At 45.9% G+C, this 24,100-nt stretch overlaps 1 protein-coding gene across 1 annotated transcript; it reads left to right on the top strand.

The window, feature by feature from the left end:
- The first annotated feature begins 3,951 nt into the window (after positions 1-3,951).
- Positions 3,952-23,928, top strand: GBX1 (gastrulation brain homeobox 1). The gene is made up of 2 exons (XM_032762233.2): positions 3,952-4,626; positions 22,802-23,928. The coding sequence occupies exons 1-2, from the start codon at positions 4,098-4,100 to the stop codon at positions 23,353-23,355; spliced, it is 1,083 nt and encodes a 360-aa protein (XP_032618124.1). The 5' UTR covers positions 3,952-4,097; the 3' UTR covers positions 23,356-23,928.
- The last annotated feature ends 172 nt before the right edge of the window (positions 23,929-24,100 follow it).

Genomic DNA, 24,100 nt, shown 5'->3' with positions numbered 1-24,100 from the left:
GGTCTCACTATGTTGCCCAGGCTGGTCTTGAACTCCTGGTATCAAGTGGTTCTCCCACCTGGGCCTCCCAAAGTGTCAGGATTATAGACATAAACCACTATACCCCGCCAGAGTAGATATTAATCACTCTCCCTCACAGATGGAGATGTCAAAGAGGGGTCAAGGTCACAGGGCCCAGTGAGGGGTCAGAAAAGGAATTTGACTCCAGGTCTTTTTCCTTTAGCCAATGCTTCTTTCCATTTACCATGTGGCCTCAGTTCTATGTTCTATGAAAGGGCAGGGAAAGGAAATGGGTTGCTCCAGTTACCACTATGTATGCCAATGTTACTGAATGTCAAGGACTTCACAGAAGTCACACTTCGTATCTCTAGCACGGCAAGGGAACAGATAGAGGATATAAATGGGTTATGAAATACAGTATCTGACAAACACAAACCACACCAGGTCAGCAGAAGTACTTAAGGTCTCACTTGCCTCTGTTCAGAATTGGTGGCCCACTGGGATTTGTTGGCACTAAGTTTTAAGTACGTACTTCCTGGCCAGGTGCAGTGGCTCACGCCTATAATCCCAGCACTTTGGGAGGCCGAGGCAGGCAGATCATGAGATCAGGAGTTCGAGACCAGCCTGGCCAACATGGTGAAACCCTGTCTCTACTAAAAACACAAAAATTAGCCGGGCATGGTGGCGGGCGCCTGTAATCAGAGCTACTTGGGAGGCTGAGGCAAGAGAATCACTTGAATCTGGAAGGCGGAGGTTACAGTGAGCCAAGATCATGCCACTGCACTCCAGCCTGGGCAACAAAGCGGGACTCCATCTCAAAAAAAAAAAAAAAGCAGGTACTTCCTGTGCCAGCTTGAGTAGAGAATCCACTTTACTGAGTATAGTTCTAAGCAATAAGCTCTTGGCATGAACTAGGTGACATATATCTTCAAGATCAGAGGGTTATTTTATTTATTTATTTTTTGAGATGGAGTTTTCCTCTTGTTGCCCACGCTGGAGTGCAGTGGTGTGATCTCGGCTCACTGCAACCTCCACCTCCCAGGTTCAAGCGATTCTCCTGCCTCAGCCTCCCAAGAAGCTGGGATTACAGGCATGTGCCACTATGCCCAGCTAATTTTGTATTTTTAGTAGAGATGGGGTTTCACTATGTTGGTCAGGCTAATCTTGAACTCCTGACCTCAGGTGATTCACCCACCTCGGCCTCCCAAAGTGCTGGGATTACAGGCATGAACCACCATGCCCAGCCCAGAGGGTCTTTAAAACATTTTTTAGAGACAAGGTCTCCCTCTCTCACCCAATCTGGAGTACAGTGGTGTGATTATAACTCACTCTAACCTCCAACTCTTGGACTCAAGCAATCCTCCTGCCTCTGCCTCCCAAGTAGCTGGAGCTACAACTGTGTGCCACCGTGCTTGGCTAATAAAATCAGAGGGTCTTTTAACCTTGAGTCCTTGACATACCAGAATGTGACAGGCTTCTTAAAGTGGCCTTTTATTGAAGGGACTGGTGGAAGACAGATGTTTCAATATATATCCTTTCGAGCTTTTGGAATTTGGTACTATGTGATTTTATTACATATGCAATAAATGAATGCAATTACTTTTAAAAATGGTTCTTCCTTCATGCCTTATTTGGCTGATCCTGTAACTGCTCATACAGGTTTAATTTCAGTTTTGTAGCCCAAAGTTGCCTCAATAATTTGTCAAGTTAATAAGCCTCTGTTATGTATCCAACACCGGTAAGCCCTCTCACTTTAAAAATACAATATACTTTTGAAGCTTCGTCTTCCATGTTGGTATGGTAAAGTGCTTTGTTAATTTAGCAAAGGGGTGTTCTGAAGAGTATCTTTAGATAAGTTCTTTAGTAGTGAGTTGGAGTTAAGCTAAGACACCTCTTCTTTCTCTATTGTGACATCTTACCACCAGATTCGTTTCTTAGAAATTTCACTGGTTTAATGTGGAGCCCAAGGTAGATCAAGACTGCATGGAAATGACACTCTTCTCTGTTCACCTCTCTGATGAGTTGTCAGTTAAGGCATAACCAAAAACTCCCTTCTTGAGTCCTGCCCCCTTCCTCAGTCCACCCTGGTGACAGTGTCTTTCAAGGTACTGATTTAAATACATCAGCCTGACATTAACAGTGTTCACTAGGCTAACACAACACTCCTGATTTGGGACAAATGTCACTGAGACCCAGAGTTCCCTCCTGCCCTGCTCTGTCTTGGCCGGGCAATCCTGGAACTTGTGTAGGTTTTCGTCCTCGCTGGAGCCAAATCACTTCCCCTACCTAGACTGCATCTTCCTAAACTTGCCTGGCTTTGCTGTTATTAACTAGCTTGGCTCTACCTGGCCTCACCTGAATAACAATTTCCTTGTGGCCAGATGACACTCACTGTAGCTGGCCAGGCTTGCCCTATGTCCTGAAGCTTGGGTCACTCTTCTGTTGACTTGCCTGTCTTGTCTCTTTCTTGCCCACTGACCTGAGGTGGCTATCAAGCCAAAGTGTCTGTGACTTTTGCCTCTAGATTGACAACTCTACTGCTGGGAATTGGGAGGAGGAGGAGGAGGACGGTAAAAGGTGCCACCATTTCTGTGTCTCAGAAGGGGGGAGGTGAGAGTCATCTGCAATTAGCGGATAATTAGCGCTGCTGACCCTTGGGGCTCATCAGCGCTCCTGGGGCCAGCCCCCAGCAATCAGCTAGGGCAGGTCGAGAGTGTCAGGCCCAGGAATGAATAGGGCTCATCAGCGGCGCTGGAGCTGGGGAGCCAATCAGGGAAAATTAATAGCAGAAGAGAGGGAGAGAGAGCAAGGGAGGGAGACAAGAGATAGACAGACAGACGAGATACAGATAAAGGAGAGAAATGAGAAAACTCGAGTAAGAGGGACTGGGATAAGGAATGAGAGATGGGAAAGAAATAATCAGAGGAATAGGAATAGAAATGAGGACGGGAAAAGGAAGAGGAGTGGGAGGAAGAAAAAGAATGTAAAGGATGGGAGAAAGATGGAGGGGAAAGGTCAGAGGAATGGTAAGTACTTGGCATAGTGTGGGCACTCAAGGAAATTACCCACAGAGGCAAGAGAAAGGGACTAGGGAAAGTTGGAGACGGAGGAGGGAATGAGGAAGAAGGTGAAGAGCCAATGCCAAGAGAATAGAGACCAGAGGCCAGAGTGCGAATGGGGCAGATAGGACGAAAGGGGCCCCATAAGAGTGGCCCTAAGCCGCAGAACCGGGCGGGCGCAGCGCGCCCCCTGTCGGCCCCGCCTCGCCTCCCTCAGCCCCGCGCTCTCGCTGGAGGGTGCGGTGGCCGTGCTGTCCCGCCCGTCGCGCCGGAGCTTGCTCTGGGGACCGCCACAACGTCGGCTCCACGGGTGGGGGAGGGGTGTCGGAGCTGGGAGGCACGCCGGGGAATGACCTGGGGTCCGAAGGAGGGCGGTGCCCCGGAGCAGAGGGGTGCTGAGGTCCAGCTCCGCTGCCTGTCCCTGCTGGTGCGCCCTCTCCGCCTGCCGCCCGGTGTCTCATCCACGCTCGGCCCCGCCGCCCCGTCGGAGCCTGGGCCACCTCCCGCTTGCCCTCCGAGCCGGGCCGAGCCCGGGCCAGGTGGGCTGAGTTGGGGGTGGACTGGGTGGAGGGAAGGGGACCGGCCCAGCAGCTGCCGCCGCCTTCTCGTCGGCAGCAAACTTTCACAAAGCGGCGTGTCCGGCCTCATCAATCTCCATTAATAATAGTTGGTTGGACCGCGAGGGGCGGTGGGGGTCCCTGGCCGGCCGGCCGGGCCGCTGGGAACGGGCTCTGCGGAGGGAGCCGGAGCCGGGCGCGGCGGCAGCGGGCGGAGGGAGGAAGTGAAGCGTAATTTGAGGAAGATGGATGAGTCCGGAGGGCGACACCCCCAGCCCGCCCGCTCGCCCGCCCCCTCCCTCCTTATGAGAGAGAGGGAGCGCGGCGCCGGAGCCACACTGCGCCGAGCCCGCGCCCCGCCGCCACCTCGGCCCCGGAGCCAGGGAGCGAGCCCTACGTGTCCGCGCGGGGCGCCCGAGCCGCGGGGCACACGGAGGCGCCCGGAGGGGAGCGCCCCGGGGCGTCCGCAGCTCCGAGCAAGATGCAGCGGGCCGGAGGCTGTGGCGCCCCTGGGGGCAACGGCGGGGGCGGCGGCGGGGGCCCGGGCACTGCCTTCTCCATCGACTCCCTAATCGGGCCGCCGCCGCCGCGCTCCGGCCACTTGCTGTACACCGGCTACCCCATGTTCATGCCCTACCGGCCGCTCGTGCTACCGCAGGCGCTGGCTCCCGCGCCGCTGCCCGCTGGTCTCCCGCCCCTTGCCCCGCTAGCCTCCTTCGCCGGCCGCCTTACCAACACCTTCTGCGCGGGGCTGGGTCAGGCTGTGCCCTCGATGGTGGCGCTGACCACCGCGCTGCCCAGCTTCGCGGAGCCGCCCGACGCTTTCTACGGGCCCCAGGAGCTCGCCGCCGCCGCCGCTGCCGCTGCCGCCCGAAACAACCCCGAGCCAGGCGGTCGACGCCCAGAGGGTGGGCTGGAAGCTGATGAGCTGCTGCCGGCCCGGGAGAAAGTGGCAGAGCCCCCACCACCTCCGCCTCCGCACTTCTCAGAGACTTTTCCAAGTCTGCCGGGTAAGTGCTACGGCCGACCAGGGCGGGCGGGAGGCCGGTTCACCTGGAAATTCCAGACAGGAACCTGCTCGGAACCTCGACACCTGCCTGGAGCCTTGAAGTCCCAGACCTTTAGATCGCGCGCAGGTTCTGACTCCAATTCAGTTCCAAATACAGCCTCTTTAGATTCCAGAACCCCCGCCCTGCTCTGTCCCCATAGTCCTGAAGGCTAACCGAAGACTTTCCAGTGCTCCCTTCACATTAGTGCCTTTCCCTCAGCATCCTAGCCACCAAGCCTTGGCCCTGTCTCCTTTTCAGAATTCCTTCATTTTTTTCCTCCTCTGCCAGGGGTAGACAAGCTACAAGGATGGGAATTCCAGGGGCACCAAGATGGGGGTATGTTGGAGCAGCTGTCAGTTCAGCAATGGAGGGCACGTTCTGGCTTCTAAGGAGATCATATTGACCCTAAAGGCTCAAAGGATAGGAATAGGCTCTGTGGATGAAGGGGCAAAAAGTGTGTATGGGGGGGGAGGGGGTCTTAAAGCCGTGACTTCTGAATTGGCAGATTCAGAGCTAAGCCTTGAAGAACTGAGTAGGGGACCAAAGAGAACATTAGCTACAGGAGGCCTAGCACACGCTGGAGGGGACCAAAGAGAACATTAGCTACAGGAGGCCTAGCACACGCTGGACAACTGCTGACCAGGAGACCAAGAGAGAGGCTAAAGGCTGGGCTGAGTTGGGTGTGGCCCAAAGATCTAGGGTGCAGAACCCAGCTAAGATTCAGCTGACAGATAATTCAAGGGCCCTGGACCCTCGATGAATGGTGCCCTCTCCATAGAGGCAGGGTGTATTAAACTGAACCTTGTTTAGAGTCAATTCAATTAGAGCCCTCCTGACCTCTCTATTGGTCCTTAACTCCTAGAAGCCAGAAAAGCTTTCTTCTGGCTAGACAGATTCAGGTGTTCTGAGTTCCAAAGCTTATACAATTTGCTGGGCCCTATTTAAGAAAAATAGGGACCACTTGCAAGTGTGGGGACTCTGATGCTTCAACATCGTTAGTATCAGGATGGAACCGCTTCTGCTCAACCATTCATTGCATCCAGCTTAGAGGTGGAAATGACCCCAGTAGGCCTGGGAGCTGACTTGAACAGAGACAGGAAGGGAATGCAAGAGTCCTTTTGTCCTTTGCCAGCAGAGGTGATTCTTCATTATCAGTTTTGGGGCCCTTTCTGACATTGTCCAAAGGGTTAATCACTCTTTCAGACCCCAAAGGCTGCCATAGGGCCTGTCTTCCTATTCTTTTCTCCTTTCGCCCTGGCATTTTGCTTTTGGGGATTCAGCTGTTGTTTTCTTTTTTGTACCTGGTTGGATCAGGAAGACCCAGTAACTGAAGTCAGAATAGCATCTTCTAAGGGGGATTATAAGGAAAAGATAGAGCAGCAACTGGAAGGTGGGAGAAAACGACCACAAGATAAAAGGGCCCAGGGCGGGAGCCTGGAAGCCAGCAGGATGATCTTAAGAAAAAAAAGATTAGTATGATTGTCAGAATAGGATGGTCCTAAGGCAGAAAAAAAAGCAAGGCAGGCCATCAAAGAGATGGCTTTGGAGGAGATAGGACTTGAAGGTGTAACCAGACATATATAGAAAGAGATGAGCTGAAGAGAGACGATGGAAGGGGGATCCCTTGGTAGCGGGGACATAGGGACATATGCCCAAACTGTGGGACAACAAGCAATTTGTCCCACCCTTTCAGGTCTGCTCAGTTCTTATTTTGGCCTATATGTATAATGGGGGCTCTTTTCTGGATCATATAGTATATTGGCTATAAAAACAGACATTGAGAAAGAGAGGAATAAGCAGGGAAAAAACAGAAGAGAAATATTGATGAAACAAGAATAGAGGAAAGGAGGAGGGGATGAGTTGTATACTGGGAATATACAAAGAGAACATGAAGAAGGAGAGGGTTCTCTGCTGGAAAAGGGACTCTGAACTGGGCTAAATGAAAAGTGAACTGTATTACTGGACCACAAGTGTGAGTGTGTGTGTGTGTGTAAGAGTTCTGTCATGAGAGAATTTGGGGAGAACTAAATAAAAATACTAGGGGAATAAGGAAAAGTTTCAACACCAGGAGTAATTTTCTTTAAAGGGTTTTTAATACCGAGAGTGATGGGAAACTGGAATTCATATAAAATGACAGAGCTTCATCGTCTGAGGAAAATGTTGAAAGCAAAAAAAAAAAAAAAAAAAAAAAAAGAGGGAAATTTGTGTTGTTCTTGGAGTAAAGGCAAGGAGTTTTTTTTTTTTTTTTTTGCCAAGAATGATAGGAGAACTTACAGAGGAAGAATTTTGAAAAAGTGCTGGAATAAAGGTAATTACTCATGCTGGGAGGAGATACATGTAAAAGGTTTATAGTGGGGAGGCTGGGACACAGTAGTAAGGAGGAGGGACTTCAGAAGAAACATTCAAAGAGCATGAGGAATGAGAGCTCCTATCTGTGACTGCTGCTTCTGTCACTCTGAGTAAACACGCTTCCAACTCTTCCTGGCCAAGCCATTCATATCCACCTTCCCAATCTTGAGTTTTTTCTGAAATCATTGAGAAAAGAAAATGCAATTCCAGAAATGAGAGACATAAACTCAATTTGGGGACTGATGACACATGACCCAGGCTAAAAATGGTTGGAAAACAAATACTCTGTTTTGGGAATTGTATTAAAGTATTTGGAGTGAAATGACAGAGCTCTCTGCTGTGAATAATGGGATTGAAACCTCAACATTAGAAGAATTTGGAGAAATAATGCAATCTTTAAAATGACAGAGGAGAAATTGTTTTCCTTGTGTGAATGAGTGACATGAGTCTGAAATTATTATTAATTTACATTTGTTTAGTGTTTTACAACTACTAGCCCGTTTAAATAAAATCATAGTGTAGATAGGCCAATTTGGAGAATGATTAGTGATTTTCTTTGGGAATTACAGGGACTATTTTTTTTTTTTTTTTTTTTGAGACGGAGTCTTGCTCTGTTGCCCAGGCTGGAGTGCAGTGGCGTGATCTCGGCTCACTGCAAGCTCCGCCTCCCGGGTTCACGCCATTCTCCTGCCTCAGCCTCTCCGAGTAGCTGGGACTACAGGCGCCCGCCACCACGCCCGGCTAATTTTTTTTGTATTTTTAGTAGAGACGGGGTTTCACCGTGGTCTCGATCTCCTGACCTCGTGATCCGCCCGCCTCGGCCTCCCAAAGTGCTGGGATTACAAGCGTGAGCCACCGCGCCCGGCCTACAGGGACTATTTTTTAAAATTTGTTGAGAGTTAAGACAGGTACCATTCTGTACTAGAACTGACGAAGTATAAAAGGAACTTTGTTATGATTTGATTGCAGGAGTAGAAGCTATATTAGCAGATGAAAAGAAATATGATATATAGAAGTAATTGGGTAGAAAGTTATTGAAAATGGTAGATTGAAAAGAATCACAAGTTTGGAATGTGGGAAGCTGTGGGGAAAATTGAGAGAATGTCTTTTAGTAAGAGTAATAAAGAGGAGATAATTCCGAACTGTTAGGAAAGATTAAAGTATGACTCAATAGAAGAGCCCAAAGTAGTGCTGGCTAGTAGAGATATATGCAAGCCATATATGTCATTAAAAATTTTTTATTAGCCACATTAAAAAGATAAAAATAGGTAAAATTAATTTTAATTTTATTTAACTCAAGATGTCCAAAATATTATTTCAACATTAATCAATATTAACATTTTAATGAGATAATTTTATATCCTCTTTTAATATTAAGTCTTCAAACTCCAGTGTTATTTTACACTTCCAGCACATCTCCATTTGGACTAGCCATGTTTCAGTTGGTCAGTAGCCACAGGTGAACAGTGGTGACCGTATTCAACATGATGGAGCTAGAGAGTTTTAAGAACAGAGTTATGTGAAAGTGATGGAAGAAAAGGAGCTTTGAATTGGATAATGGGTCCTCGGTGTATTACGAATAATGGAGAGAAGAGAGCAGGAAGCTCTAAATGACAGGAGAGAACAGAATTCTGTCTTAGGTGGGATAGGCAGAGATGATCTCGTGTGTCTGACGGTTTGTGTGAGCTTTGGCTGAGAGTAATCAAAGCTAACTTGCTGTGTGCAAGATGTGGTGCAGATATGCATCACAGCAACAATGGGTGAAAAGGATGCTATGTACTGGGGAAATGATGAAAAGAACTGTGAATGTGAAGAAATGCAGAAAGCCAGGTGTGGTGGCTCATACCTGTAATCCCAGCAATTTGGGAGGCCGAGACGGGCAGATCACCTGAGGTTGGGAGTTTGAGACCAGCCTGACCAACATGGAGAAACCCCATCTCTACTAAAAATACAAAATTAGCTGGGCTTGGTGGCGCATACCTGTGGTCCCAGCTACTCAGGAGGCTGAGGCAGGAGAATCACTTGAACCCAGGAGGCAGATGTTGCAGTGAGCCGAGATTGTGCCATTGTACTCCAGCCCAGTGGGCAACAAGAGCAAAACTCCATCTCAAAAAAAAAAAAAAAAAAAAAAAAAAAAGGCAGAAGAAAACTTTGAGTTGGGGGTTTCTAGAGCAATTATTCACTCAGGGGAAAAAGAAGATTGGATTGCCTGAATGCAAAAGCTTAGGAAGTGAGGAATGGTAGCTATTCCATATATATTTGTTAGATGGATGACAAAAATGTAGTGAGAGATTGACATGAAAATTAATACCAGTATTGGGCATGGTGAAGAAAACATTTGTAGTTTAAGGTTATATAGAAGATATGGGAATATGATGGGACAAACTTGAGACATGGTGTTGTAGTAAACATTGTTTTTTTAAACTAAGCATAAAAAGATTTGCTAATTTCTGAATACAGATTGGCAATAATAATTGAAATCATGCAAGGAGACCAGGGAGACTTCCTAGGAGCCTAGTAGTCAAGTGCTGATTACTGTAAGCAGAGCACCTGATTGTAGCTAGGGAACATTTGGATGACCATTAATTAATTTCTGAATAGGTATCCATTATGATTGTCAAGATACGATATTTACTTATGAGAGGAAAACAGAAAATGATAATATGACGTGGAATTACAGAATTATGTTGTTAGAAACAAGAGGGAGATTTTTGTTAGAAACAAGTGATGGAGATCCAGAGTATGTTTTCCTAGAACTTTTGAGCATACAGTCAGAGTGATTGCTACATTGACATTTATAGAAAGGCAAATACTGCATTAACTTAATGTGATTGATGGAACATTTGTTTAGGAGTTGTGACACATGGGTTCAATTCTCACTTTTGTCACTCATTAGTTGTATAATTTTGACAAGTCACTTAGTTCAATTCAGGGAACATTTATTGTGTGTCTATTACAGACTTAGTATATTTGAGACACAGTGGGAGATTCAAAGTCATGTGACTTCTCTAGGCTTTGGTTTCTTCAGCTGGGCCAAAAGTTTTGGTTCAGATGATGTTTAATGTTCCTTTCAATTCTCTAGGCCTCAGTGTTTAAAGTAGAGCTCTCAACCTGGACTCCACAGACCTTTCATCAGGGGATCTGTTAGCTATGGGTGGGAGAAAATTTATACCTTTATTTTTTATCACTTCAACTATGAATGTAGGCCAAAAATCATAGTTGTTTCAGCAGTGCATGATGTTTTTGTCACCGAAAGAAATCACAGATAGTTTGATATACATTTATAGTCTTTGGAGGGACCTTGTTTAATGAATAAAGAAACATGATGATATCACAAGTTCTGTTTTAAACTATATTTTAATATACTTGACTTCAAATGTAATACTATGTATTTTATGTTGTACATCTAAAAGCATTATTCTAGAAAGTGTTCATAGGCTTTACTAGATTGACAAAGGACTTAAGGGCACAAAAGGGTGAAGAACCCCCTGGATCGGAGATAGAGCTCAGGAGTGACAACAGGAAAATTTTATTAGGATTAGAGTCAGAGGCTGAGATGCCCTGTGCCATAGTGAAAGTAACCCTTCAGGGGTTGGCAGAGAGAAAGAGTCTCTAAGGTGGCACATGTAAATATGGAGATATATATATAATAGATTATTAGGAGGAGGATTCTTATACCTAGAGTGGCAGGCATGAGTAGACTGTACTGGGAATAATGCAGAGAGGTAATATTTGGAATAATGGGGGAAATATTTTAATCGGAAAGAAGGAAGAACATGCATTGTGAGCAAAGTGCTTTGCATTGAGAGAAATGTTACAATAGGAAGCAAGAATTCTGCCTGGGAAGTAATAGGAAAAGAAAAGTAATGGGAAAAGAAACTGATTTGGAATTAGGAAATAGAAAGGAGAGAAGTAATTGAGTAGATGTACAAAAAAGAGAGAGATTTAAACAGGAATGATGAGAAGGAAAGAATTTGGTGGGAAGAAGGAGGGAATGGGGAAATGCCCTGTGCTGGGGTAGGAAAGAAACTTTGTGTCTGAACCTGTGAAAAGGACAGAGCTCTCTATGCAAGGTAGTGCTTATAACCGACAAAAGGCCTGGATTAGGAGTAGTAAAAAAGAGGTGGGAAATTTTTATTGGAAGTCTGATCTTGTTGGGAGAAAGTTATCATCTTAGAGTACTGTGGACGAAATGCTGATGTGCTAGGACTAATTGAGAGAAAGGGTGATAGGGAGAAGAGATGCTTGCATTTGGTGCAATAGAGGAGTGGCCCACACAAGTTGAATTAAGGTGTGGTAGAAAGAGACAGGCGTCGCAAGCAGTGTCTTCACTGGCCATTATAGAGGGGAAAGCAATGATCCTTATGTGCTGAAAAGAATCTGTATTAGAAGTAGAGGGGCTATAGGAACTCAGATGAGGGTTATAAGCAAAAGGCACTGTTCAAAATATGAGGACTGGGAGGAACAGGAAAATACTTCTGACTGGGGGTAATGGGAGGCAGATGTCTTGACTGAATTATGGAGAAGATGATATTATAATAGAAGTAATGGAGAAAACAGAACTCTGTAGTGGGGACAGTGGGAAGAGAAGTAATGCAGAGGTGTCTCCATTGAGGGAAGGAGATGTAATTACCCTGAGTGTAAAGGCAAGAAGTGCTTTGTGCTGCAATTAATAACTATTCTATGAATTATGTGTGGACACTACAAGTACATAAACTGATTAGCCTAAGCAAAGGAAGTGTCTTAGCTTCCTCATCAGTAAAATTAGGGGCTTGAATTAGGTGATCTCTAAGATTCCTTCCAGCTCTACAATTCTGTTTTTACCTATAAGGATATCTTTATTAATGAATTGTTTCTTTTAAAAAAGAAAGGCATCCTGAGCAAAGGGCCTGGGGAAGCTCTATACTTTTCAGTGGTGTTGTAGTCATGGAGGAGGAGGAGGTAGCAAGGTAAGATGCATGCATCTTGAGGTGAGATCAGGGCTGGTCTTTAGGGTGGAAAAGGCTTGTCTTCTGGGATTGGGGAGGGTGTACCTGAGCTATGACTCAGGTGTGTATAGCTGTCACATTAAATGAGAGAAACATTTGATGAAGACGGTAGAATTTGTATAGGCCAAATAGATTGGGGATCAGTTGGGACCAACTTTAACTGGTGAGGAAGGAAGCAGTGGAAAAGAAGAGAAGTTGTATTGTAAAATTGGTTCCTGGCCTTCTATATTGTTTCTGTATCTGGGACAATATTTATGATAGGCTGACATTAGAATTCAGTCTCGTCCCAGTATGGTGGCTCATACCTGTAATCTCAGCTCTTTTGGAGGCCGAGGTGGATCACTTGAGTCCAAGAGTTTGAGATCAGCCTGGTATAACATAGTGAGACCTTGTCTCTACCAAAAGAAATTTGCCAGGTATGGTGGTGTGTATCTCTAGTCCCAGCTACTCAGGAGGCTGAGGTAGGAGGACTGCTGGAGCCTGAGAGGTTGAGGCTTGAGGCTGCAGTGAGATGTGATTGCACCACTGCACTCCAGCCTGCACAACAGAGCAAGACCTTGTCTCAAAAAACAACAACAAAAATTCAGTCTCTGCCTGGGTACAGTGGCTCATGGCTGTAATCCCAGCACTTTTGGAGGCTGAGGCGGGCCAATCACTTGAGTCTAGGAGTTCGAGACCAGCCTGGGCAACATGGCAAAATCCCACCTCTACAAAAAATACAGAAAATTAGCTATCAGTGGTGGCGCACACCTGTGGTCCCAGCCACACAGGAGGCTGAGGTAAGAGGATCCCTTGAGCCTGGGAGGTAGAGGCTGCACTGAGCCAAGATCATGTGACTACACTCCAGCCTGGGTAACGGAGTGAGACCCTGTCTCAAAAAAAAAAAAAAATCAGACTCTTTTTTTACATTAAATGTTAAAGAGATGAGGTATAGTGCAAAGGAGCAAGCATGGGCTTTGGTCAGGAAAGCTGGGTACAGATGTTAGTGGTGCACTTTCTTTGTGATCTATAGGAAGTACTCACCTCTACAGTCTGTTTCCTCACCAGCAAAATAAGGACAGTAATATTTACCTCACAGGGTTAAGGATTAAATGCACAGATATTTGTGCAGCATCCTGAAAGTAATAGGTGCTCAAGAATTTATCCTTATTGTCCTTGCCTTGGAAATACATGAGGAGCTTTCCTGGGAATTAAGTTGGGAAAGATCTTGTTACTAGGAATGGTGTAGGATAGGTGACACTCTATGTATTGAAAAGGACAAGTATTTCTGGGAGTGATGATAGAGTAGTTCTGTGTTCTGAGAACTGATTATTCGGGGACTGCCAGGAAAGAACATTGTACTGAATCTAATAGGGGTGGATTTCACATGTGTCTTTGGCTCTTTCTCCCTCTTTTCGGTTTCCCTGTCTCACATTTTGGTGTCCTCTGTAAATCCCAAGGCTGCTGAAAACCCCTTTACTGTGCCTCACTAGGGCCTGTTCTCCCTTTCTCTCCATTAAAAAATAAATAAATAAATAAATAAATAAATAAATAAATAAATAAATAAATAAATAAACTTCTTGTTTCTTTATCAAAAAATTTCTATTCTCTCATATGTTTCATTTCAATTTGATGTTAAAATCAAAGCCACTGGATTAAACTAATTCACACTCAGGTGGACTGAGATTTTTAAAAGTTCAAATGAATTTCAAACTGGTGGAATCTTATGTGGTATTACTATGAATAATTTTAGGTAATGTGGAAACATTAGCGTGGATGGGAGAGTTGTGGAAGTGAGGTGGAGAGGCTTACTTTCCCTGGAGTCATGTGACCATTGTCTCTTCTGGTTACAGCATTGTATTTAGTCAGAACTCTTCGGGTTGGTAGTGATAGTGGCTCAGCTCTCAGCTAAAACGGGGATTTATTGCTTCCTGTAACTGCAAAATACCGGAGTGGATTCAGAAATGCAAGTAGTGTTGTGAGGTCTTTCTTTTTCGCTCCCAGCCTGGCTCCTCTCTCTGTCTTCACCTCATTCTCTCCTTAAGACAGCTTTCTTCATTTAGCTAGAGGTAAGAGAAGGCACAAGCACATGCAGTTCTAAATTTTTATAATCCCAGGTTAGGACCTGAGTGGATTCTAGTGTATATAAAACCCTGGGATGACTGATTCACTAGCTTGAGTCATGGCTCCAGGGAGATAGCATGTTGCAATTGGTCAGAACCAAGTTACATGCCCACCTTTAGTCAGGAAGGTAGAGAAATGCTGTTGACAGTCCCACCAAGTAGTGGGTAGTGTAGCGGGGAAGCAGTACCTGAAGGAAGCGGATACTGCTACTGAGCAAAAGGGGGAAGGTATGCTGGGCAGACAAAAACAACCCAAAACAGATGTCTGCCTCAACCAGAAAGAAGGAAAAGAATGGGCCTTCAGCTCCCTTTCAGTATTAGGAAGAAATACTGAAAGGAAATCCTTTGTTTCCCCACTGGCTAGCTAAATAGTGATAAAGAGATCCTGGCAGTGAAGGTCTGAAGAGAGTTCTGTAACGAGGAAGGCAGAGAGAGATGAAGATAGTACAAAAATTTCCATCCCTCAGTGAGGCTTTCTGTTTGCTCTGATACCTATACGAGAAAGAGCTCTATGAGGAATGAGGGAGAGAGTTGTAAACTAGAAGCTAGAGAACATTGGGTGTTTTTGTTTGTTTGTTTGTTTTTGAGACGGAGTCTCGCTCTGTTGCCCAGGCTGGAGTGCAGTGGCGCAATCTTGGCTCACCGCAACCTCCGCCTCCCGGGTTCAAGCAATTCTCCTGCCTCAGCCTCCCGAGTAGCTGGGACTACAGGCATGTGCCACCATGCCCAGCTAATTTTTGTATTTTTAGTAGAGACAGGGTTTCACTCTGTTGGCCAGGCTGGTCTTAAATTCCTGACCTCGTGATCTGCCCACCTCAGCCTCCCAAAGTGCTGGGATTACAGGCGTTATTATTTTCAAAGTTAGAAAATACACTTTTTTTTTTGAGACAGAGTCTCACTCTGCCCAGGCTGGAGTGCAGTGCTGCGATCTCTGCTCACTGCAACCTCTGCCTCCTGGGTTCAAGCGATTCTCCTGCCTCAGCCTCCTGAGTAGCTGGGATTACAGGCGCGCACCGCCATGCCTGGCTAATTTTTGTAGTTTTAGTAGAAACAGGGTTTTACCATGTTGGCAAGGCTGGTCTCGAACTCCTGACCTCAAGTGATCCACCCGCCTCAGCCTCCCAAAGTGCTAGGATTATAGGCATGAGCCACTGTACCCAGCCAAAAATACATTTTTAAATAAAAGAAGCACTGACTGGTAAGATTACATCATATAAACCATTAAGGACGAAAGAACGGGAGAAAGATTTGGTGGAAATTTTGTCTCAGGAATGACAGGAAAAGTAGCTTGTTAAAGGACAGGTGAAGTTTGGTGAGTGAACCTCTCTGATGACAATTTTAAGAATCTTCTCTGAGAATGTTAAGGGAAGATATTAATGATTAGGCTAGGACTCTGTGGTAGTAAGTGAAAGGGATGAGATCTTTTTCTTTCTCTCTCTCTCTTTTTTGTTTTGTTTTGTTTTTGAGACAGGGTCTCACTCTGTCGCCCAGGCTGGAGTGCAGTGGTGTGATCTCAGCTTATGGCAACCTCCGCTCCCAGGTTCAAGTGATTCTCCCACCTCAGCCTCCCGAGTAGTTGCGATTACAGGTGTGAGCCAATGTGCCCAGCTAATTTTATATTTTTAGTAGAGACAGGGTTTCACCATGTTGGCCAGGCTGGTCTCCAACTCCTGGCCTCAAGTGATCTGCCTGCCTTGGCTTCCCAAAGTGCTAGGATTACAGGTGTGAGCCACTGAGTCGGACCAAAAGGGGTGAGATCTAAACTTGGATTTGATAAGAAGATTATTTATCTAATGAGACATCTTGGGAGAGGGCTTTTACAAGTGGGAGAGGAGGAGAAAATAGTTTACTGGAAAGAATGAAAACAGCATTAACTGCAGCTTAGGAGACCTGACACCCTGTCCCTCTCTGATTCTAGACCTGACACTTTGTCCCTTTCTGTGTGACTTAGGAAATCATTTAATCTGTCTGAAACTCCATTTTTTCACCAGAAAATAAGGTTACTACCTCTCCTATTACTACTAATAATAGATCTGCTCTACGTCAGTCAAATGCTTGAAGATAAGATAGTAAATTTGGAAAATGTTTTGAAAAGTTAAAGATCATACAAGGGTGCTCTTGGAAATGGCAATGTTAGTATGCCCTGAAAGGAGGTCTGAGCTTAAAATGGTGGGAAATTGCCCTGAACTTGTCATGAAGCTGGGAGGGGTTCTGGATGACAGTGGTGTAAAGAAAATTTTGTTGACTTGGAGTAAAGAATGCTAAAGAGTCATAGGAAGAGTGCAGAGAGAGAGAGAGAAAATGAAAATGAATGTTTCCAATTATACCTAAAAGTATAGGCAGGAGTAGGAGCATAACGGAAGCATGAAATTCATGAGAATGAGTGAAAAATAAACTGAGAGTGAGCTGGTTGTTTTAAACAATAGGAGAAAGTACTGTTTTTTAAAAGAACAGAGAAATAATTCTGTATTGGGCATGATGAAATGAGGGTTTAGAAGTGGGAGTGATGGCAAATATGTCTCTTTTTTGAGGAATGACCTGTGTTTCTTCCCATCTTTTGACCCCACCCAAACTGGAACTGGATTCAGGGAGATGAGTAGTTGGCCTGCGAAAATCAGGAAGAGATTCATTGTCCTAAGAAGGGCCGGCCAGGAGAGAACCTAACCTTTCCTAAGAGTGGTTGGGGCAAGTGTTAGGATAGTTGTTTTTGAAGTAGAGAGAAGATAAGTCAGAACTGAGGGGCTTCTCTTCTATGAATAATAAAGATAATTGATTTCCTACGGCCATAACAGCAGGAGCTGCAGTAATGGGCTGAATGAGGGACAGCACAGGGGCTAGATGAGTTCCTGTAGCTGGGAGCATAAAGTTGTCCTCCACTCCCTCTGGCTTTTCCTCCTCCTTGGTGCCTCTAGCACAGGCCTCCCTGCCTAGATGGAGTGAGGCTAGGGCACTGCGTTCTTTCTGCTGGAGAACACCTACCGTGGATTCTTTGGCCCTTGATTTCTTCCCTAGTCTGAACTGACCCATTACCGAGATGGGCCTTCTTTCTGACTCTGGAGCTGCTCCCCTTCCTCTTGGAAGGAAGGCCCCATGCAAGCACGTCTCCTGGAACATGAGTGCTGCTCTCTGGAATGAGATTAATGCCCTTGACATGAACTCTACAAGTAGTCAAGGTTCAAACCTTGTGATTTCTAGTTCTTAGGATAATAACATCCACCAGGAGAATTCACATGAACTCTGTTTCCTAATGACCAGTCTGTCCTACCATCACTTCCCCTGGCCAGAGGCCAAATTGTTTTTCACAGACTAGACTCAACCATAGGGAACAAGCTGGAAACTCAATATACTCTTCTTATTACCAATAATATCATTCTCATACATAAAGGACAGAACCTTTCTGTCTGTTTGGCCTACCTACCTAGCACAACAAAATAGTTTACAATTTTAAAATTTTCATTTTGCTGAAGTATTCTCATCAGAATCATTATTTCGTTATTTTCCATAGGAAATTTTTTTCATGCAAACCAACAACTTGAAATTTTCCATGTAACATTTTTAATTCTTATTTATTTATTGTTTTTTGTTCATACCAACCAATTATACTGTCTGCAATTGGAAATTTACTTTTTTTTTCTCTTCTTTTTTTTTTTTTTTTTGAGACAGAGACTCTGTCGCCCAGGCTGGAGTGCAGTGGCGTGATCTCTGCTCACTGCAATCCTGCCTCAGCCTCAGCCTCATAAGTAACTGGAATCACAGGCGCACGCCAACACGCCCGGCTAATTTTTGTATTTTTAGTAGAGACAGGCTTTCACCATGTTGGCCAGGCTGGTGGTGAGCTCCTGACCTCAGGTGATCCACCCACCTCAGCCTCCCAAAGTGCTGGGATTACAGGCATGAACCACCATGCCCAGCCAGAAATTTACTTTTATGAACATTGTATCTACCAAGTCCAGTTATTCTAAATCAAATTTTGCAAATAGAAATTTTATCAAGATTTGCTTCTTGCCAGGTGTGGTGGCTCACACCTATAATCCCAGCACTTTGGGAAGCCGAGGTGGGAGGTTTGCTTGAGTCCAGAAGTTTGAGACCAGCCTGGGCAACATAGTAGGACCCCAACTCTGCAAAAAGAGTAAAAAAAAATTAAAAATAAAAAAGTTAGCCAGCCATGGTGGTGTGTGCCTGCGGCACAGCTACTCAGGAGGCTGAGGCAGGAGGATCACTTGAGACCAGGAGTTCAAGGCTGTGATGAGCTATGATTACTCTACTGCATTCCAGTCTGGGTGACAGAGTGAGCGCCTGTCTCAGAAAAAAAAAAAAAAAAAAAGATTTGCTTCTTTCAATTTTTAGTCAATAGCAAATTTTTATGTGCAATTTTTATTTTTTTACTATTAATATTCATTATAAATTGGATAAAAGGAAATACTTTTATTTCTTAGCTAATTCCTGAGAAAATAGTTAGCTGTTTTGAAATTTCCACATTGTAAAGGATTGCACTACTGTTTTGCTCATTCTCTTTCACTGCCTGTGTCTTTGGCTACTGCAATCTACAGTGCTCCTTCTCTTGGGGCAGCAGAGAGCAAATGGCAGGGCCAAAACGTTTTGCTTTCCTTCGAATGTATCAGTATTCTGGCGGGAAAGGTAGATGAGGTGTTTCTTAAAAAGTACCTTTTGCTTTCTTTCCCCTGATTTTTCCCATATTTTCTCTCTCCCTTCTCTAGACTTTTCAGCCCTTTTATTTTATCTGACTCATCATTTAATTTTCTGCTATTTATCTACCCCACTTCTTTCCTTCCCCAGTCTTCTTTCCACCTGCCTTGGCCTTTCCTTCTCTCTCCCACTCCTTGTCGGTCTTACTCATTGTCCCAGACTCTCCTCTGAGGCATGTAGCTGTATTTTCTCCTCTCGTTGCTTTCTTCTATTGTCCCACCCCATTTCGTTTCAAGAGTTGCTTATCAGAGTCTTCAATGTCATGATTATAAAGGCTCAGAGAGAAACTCTTGCCCCTGCCGCTCAGCATCCCACTGGGATCAAGTAACCAAGAGAGGTTGTGAACCTGTGCTCCTTGTATGGCTTTAAAAGCAGCACTGAGGGTGGCCGGCTCATGTGGGCTTGATTTTATGGATCTGTCTGAAGACAGAGGGATGGATGATACGATCTCAGGAGGGCCCTGCCAGATCGGGAACCTGGGAGCCTCATCTCAATCATCATCAATTAAGATTTATTGGACACCCCCTGGGTGCTTGGAGTTGTACTAACTGATTTTATCCTTCAGGCCTCGAAGTCTAGTTTCTGCCTTTTTAGCACTGTTTAACATATTGTAATATTGGGCTGAGTTTGTACAAGCTTTTCTTATTCTTTTTCTTATTATTTACTACAAACTGTGTTTTAAAAAATTAAAGTAGAGGATTTACTAATGGTATTAGGATTGTCCTTAATTTCTTTAAACATCCTATAGATTTTTAAGATCCTATAGATTCCTACTGCATATAAATTCCTCTCCAGCTAATGTGAGATCTGAGGGCATTCTGAAAAGTGGGAAGGATAACATTCATAGGGAGATGTCTTATGCACTGGAGCTGGGCGGGGTGGGGTTGTGGAGAATATCGTAGGAGGGGCTTAGGAAAGGAACGGACAGGGAGGGAAAGAAAGGAAACGGAGCACATGCATGAGCATTTGGAAATCGTTTCTTTTATTTAGTCAACAGATGCTTATTGAGTGTCTACTCTGTGCAGGTCATTTTCAAGACACTGAAGATATTGCAGTGAATGAGAAATATTCAGAATACCTACCTTCATGAAGCTATAGTCTATTAGGAAGAGACAGCCAGTAAAATAAATGAATAAAATTGGTAAAATGGACCAAAGTAACAAATCAGAGAAAGGAGATAGAGAGTATCAGAGGGTTTAAATTTTAAAAGGATGACCAGGGAAGGTGTCATTGATAAAGACCTGAAAGAGGTAGGGAATAAGCTAGTGCAAAGATCTAGGTGAAGAATAGTATATTCCAGACAGAAAGAGGAATCATGGGCCAGGTGGAGTGCGGAGGACAGAAGCTGGGAAACCAGTTAGAAGATGACAGTGAACCAGGTCAGAGATAAATGTGACGTGGACTAGTTGGAAGCAGGAGATAGGGATAAAGGATTGGGCTCTGGGGGTATTTTAAAGGCAGCAGCACTAGCAGGGCTTGCAGATGGACCGGATGTGGGTTGTGAGACAGAGGAGTGAAAAGATGGCATCGAGGTTAGGTTTGAACACACAGAGGATGCAGTTGCCATTAACTGAGATGGGGATGATGTGGATAAAGATGAGAAAGAGCTGGTTTGGGGGAATGATCTGATTGGAGTTCAATTTGGGGCATGTTGAATTTGAGTTCTGTGGAAGTGGAAAATAATGGGAGAAGAGACCTTAATGAAATGAAGGAGGAAACCAAGGGTGTGAGTCTTAGAGAAAACAACATAGATTTGGCTAGGGATGAGATAGAGGGGAAAGAACAGGCTGATGGGAGATATTATAAGGGGCGAATTAGCTGCAGACAGGATACAGTACTTAACCAGATGGGTCTTGACGCTGGGCACCAGTGAAGCCTGAGCAAACTAGTAAAGAAGAACAAAAGCCATTGGCTGGTGAAAAGCAACATACAGGAGTGGCATGGGAAGACTGGGGGAGCCCAAACTGGGGCATGCCGCATGGACTTTGAGAAGGTTAGAAGAAACAGGAGGCACTCCAGAAAGAAAAGGAGAGGGATGAAACACCTTTGAGGTATGAAGTTGATTGGGATGTAGATGGGTGATGTGGAAAAAGGTTGAGAGTTCTGGCCACTAAGGAAAATGTCAGCTGGGCACAGTGGCTCACACCTGTAATCCTAGCACTTTGGGAGGCCAGGGCTAGAGGATTGTGTGAACCCAGAAGTTCAAGACCAGCCTGGGCAACATAGTGAGATCCTGTCTCTACAAAAAAATAAACAGAATTAACCAGGCGTGGTGTGTGCCTGTGGTCCCAGCTACTTGGGAGGCTGAGGGTGGAGGATCACTTGAGCCTGGAAGGTCAAGGCTGTAGTGGGCCAAGATTGTGCACTATACTCCAGCCTTGCTGACTGAGTGAGAGTCTGTCTCAAAAGAAAGAAAGATAGGAAAAGAAAACGTCAATGTGGCTGTTGAGGAAAAAGACCAGGTGTAGACTGCACCTGCGAGGGGGAAGGGAACTTGGCAGGGGGTGGGGCCGGGTGTGCTGAAGGAGAACCACCAGGAAGCTCTGACTGCCAGGAGATGTTCTCTCTGTGAACACACACACCCTCTTTCTCTAATAAAGCCTTTCCGCGTGCCCTGAATTTAGTTTACTTGGAGTTGTATTCTCAACCTCTGAGTCTGCTTATCTTAGGCATATCTGATATGTGGCCGATACAGGGAGATGCATTCCTATATATGCAGGCCTCCTGCCTTTGCACAGTGGACACTTCTGGAAAGGAGCTGACTATTCAGCTTACAGATTATCCATTTTCTCTTGTTCTCCTGCCTATTGATTGTCTTTTGACTTGTTTCACTGCTTTTTGGTCCTTTGAGTAGAAAACGGAGTTTGTAAAACTCACTGAAAACATGTGTAATGCATTATTTGCAGTTCTGATATAAACATCATTGGATACAAAGATGAAAACCAATGGTTGAATTAAGTTTTAGAATTGTGTGGATTAAAATGTTTATATGCTTGTGATTACAAATCATCAGTATTCTACTGAATCAAAATTTCTTTTTTACCCTTTTCTTCTCTTCATTTATCCCTGTTGCACTTTTCCCTCTTCCTCCTCCTCCTCCCATATTCCTTCCAGTCCTCCCAGCTGACGTCAAGCTTAGGGGCCTCAGCATTCTGAACTTGAGCAGAAAACAGCTGTTTGTGCTGCTCAGGCATCCTTGGCTGGGGAAAGGGGAAGGTGGGAAAGAGATGGTTTCATTTTAAGGTCAAGGGTAAGGATTGAAAGGGGATCAGGAGGCCTAAGTAACTGGGAGAAAAAATCTGGCCACACTGAAGGTACTGCGTTGCTGGGAGCCATGGAAATGAGGTTCGGGGACTGCAGATCTAGGGAAGAGGGAGAGGAGGAGACAGAACAGAGGCCATGAGACAGCTCTTGTCAGCTGGGCCAGATGAGGACTCCTAGGAGAAGAGCAAAGGCTGAGCCCTCCTCTCCCCATCTGTCCTGCCAAGGTCAGTTCTTCTGCATTGCTTCACTCCTCCCCACAGTGGCTCCAGAAGGATCCCAAGCCAGGTCCCATACTGCTTCATTCTGGCACCTGAGGCTGCGAGGCCTGGCTCTGGAGGGGTAGTATATCACTGCGATGCTGGGCCGTTGGTCTCTAGGTTCCGAGAAAGCTGGGGAGGTGGTGGGTGAGAATGAGATGGGGGTGGTGGGGAAGTTGAGGGGTCATTGTCCACACACTTATTGCCTCACACACTTTTCCATAGTGAAATCTGTGCTGGTTAATACCTTTCTTCCCATTTCTTTGTCTTCCCTAAACCTCTTCCCCTTCCATATCCTGGACGTGCCATCCTTCTGCCTCCTGTCCCTCCGCATCTCCTCTCCATGGCTCTCTTTTTTCCTGCTCTTGTCTCCCAACCCCCCATTTCTGGCCATGGTTCCATGGGCCTCCTCCAAACTGTCTTTTCCTTGCTTCTCCCTCCCCATCCACTGGCTTCTTGCTCCTCACAGCAGAGGGGAAGGTGTACAGCTCAGATGAGGAGAAGCTGGAGGCACCAGCAGGAGACCCAGCAGGCAGCGAACAGGAGGAAGAGGGCTCAGGCGGTGACAGCGAGGACGACGGTTTCCTGGACAGTTCTGCAGGGGGCCCAGGGGCTCTTCTGGGACCTAAACAGAAGCTAAAGGGAAGCCTGGGGACTGGAGCTGAGGAGGGGGCACCAGTGACAGCAGGGGTCACAGCTCCTGGGGGGAAAAGCCGACGGCGCCGCACAGCATTTACCAGTGAGCAGCTTTTGGAATTGGAGAAGGAATTTCATTGCAAGAAATACCTGAGCTTGACAGAGCGCTCTCAGATCGCCCACGCCCTCAAGCTCAGTGAGGTGCAGGTCAAGATCTGGTTTCAGAATCGACGGGCCAAGTGGAAGCGCATCAAAGCTGGCAATGTGAGCAGCCGTTCTGGGGAGCCCGTAAGAAACCCCAAGATTGTTGTCCCCATACCTGTGCATGTCAACAGGTTTGCTGTGCGGAGCCAGCACCAACAAATGGAGCAGGGGGCCCGGCCCTGAATGGGCCCCAAGAACTTAGGAAGGCGAGGGATCTGTACCTGAGCCTGCTCTGAGACTGTCAGGGTTCTGTGGACCAGAGGGGCTGCAACTGTGATTCTGCCTTGAGGAGGCTAGTTGGCAATTAACCTAGCCCTGGGTGTGCTCCTCCTAGAACCTGAGATGTGAGCACTTGGCCCTGAGCCTGTTCCAGAGACCTTCAGGAGTAGGGGCTTCAAGGTTAAATGGGCTGGGGTTCTAATTGCTGAGGAGCTGTTGGGACTGAGGTGGACTCCTGGGGAGGGGGTGGGTTCTAAGATGCCTAAGACCTGAAGGTTCTGTGGCAAATGCCCTGGAACAGCTTCTGATGGGTGGAGGGATCAGGCGATACCTAGCCAAGTAGATCGCATCTCCTTATTTATTTGTGTAAATGTGTATATATGGAGCTATCTGTCTCTGTCCGTCTGTCTGCACCCCTGAGAGGGATTGGGAAAGTTGTTTCCTCAATCCTCAGCCAGAGTTCGTCTGTCTTACTGCTTTGGGGCAGGCCCCGTCTTGCCTCTCTTTACAAAGAAATGAAATGCAACCGTCACTGGCCTCTGTAGAAATTCTTCAGCACTCCCCCATCCCCCCCACCCCACGTTAACTACCTCTACCCCCCGCGCTTTTCCACTAGGGCTGCTCACCGCTCGCTCTTGCCTCTATACCTCGTGCTCCTAACGTGCCATCTCTTCCTGGTTCCCATTAAACAGGCAAGCTTCTCCAGCTC

Source organism: Hylobates moloch, unplaced genomic scaffold (assembly GCF_009828535.3).
Source record: "Hylobates moloch isolate HMO894 unplaced genomic scaffold, HMol_V3 SCAFFOLD_1, whole genome shotgun sequence".
Taxonomy (NCBI): domain Eukaryota; kingdom Metazoa; phylum Chordata; class Mammalia; order Primates; family Hylobatidae; genus Hylobates; species Hylobates moloch.
This window is presented reverse-complemented; position numbering and strand designations above follow the sequence as displayed.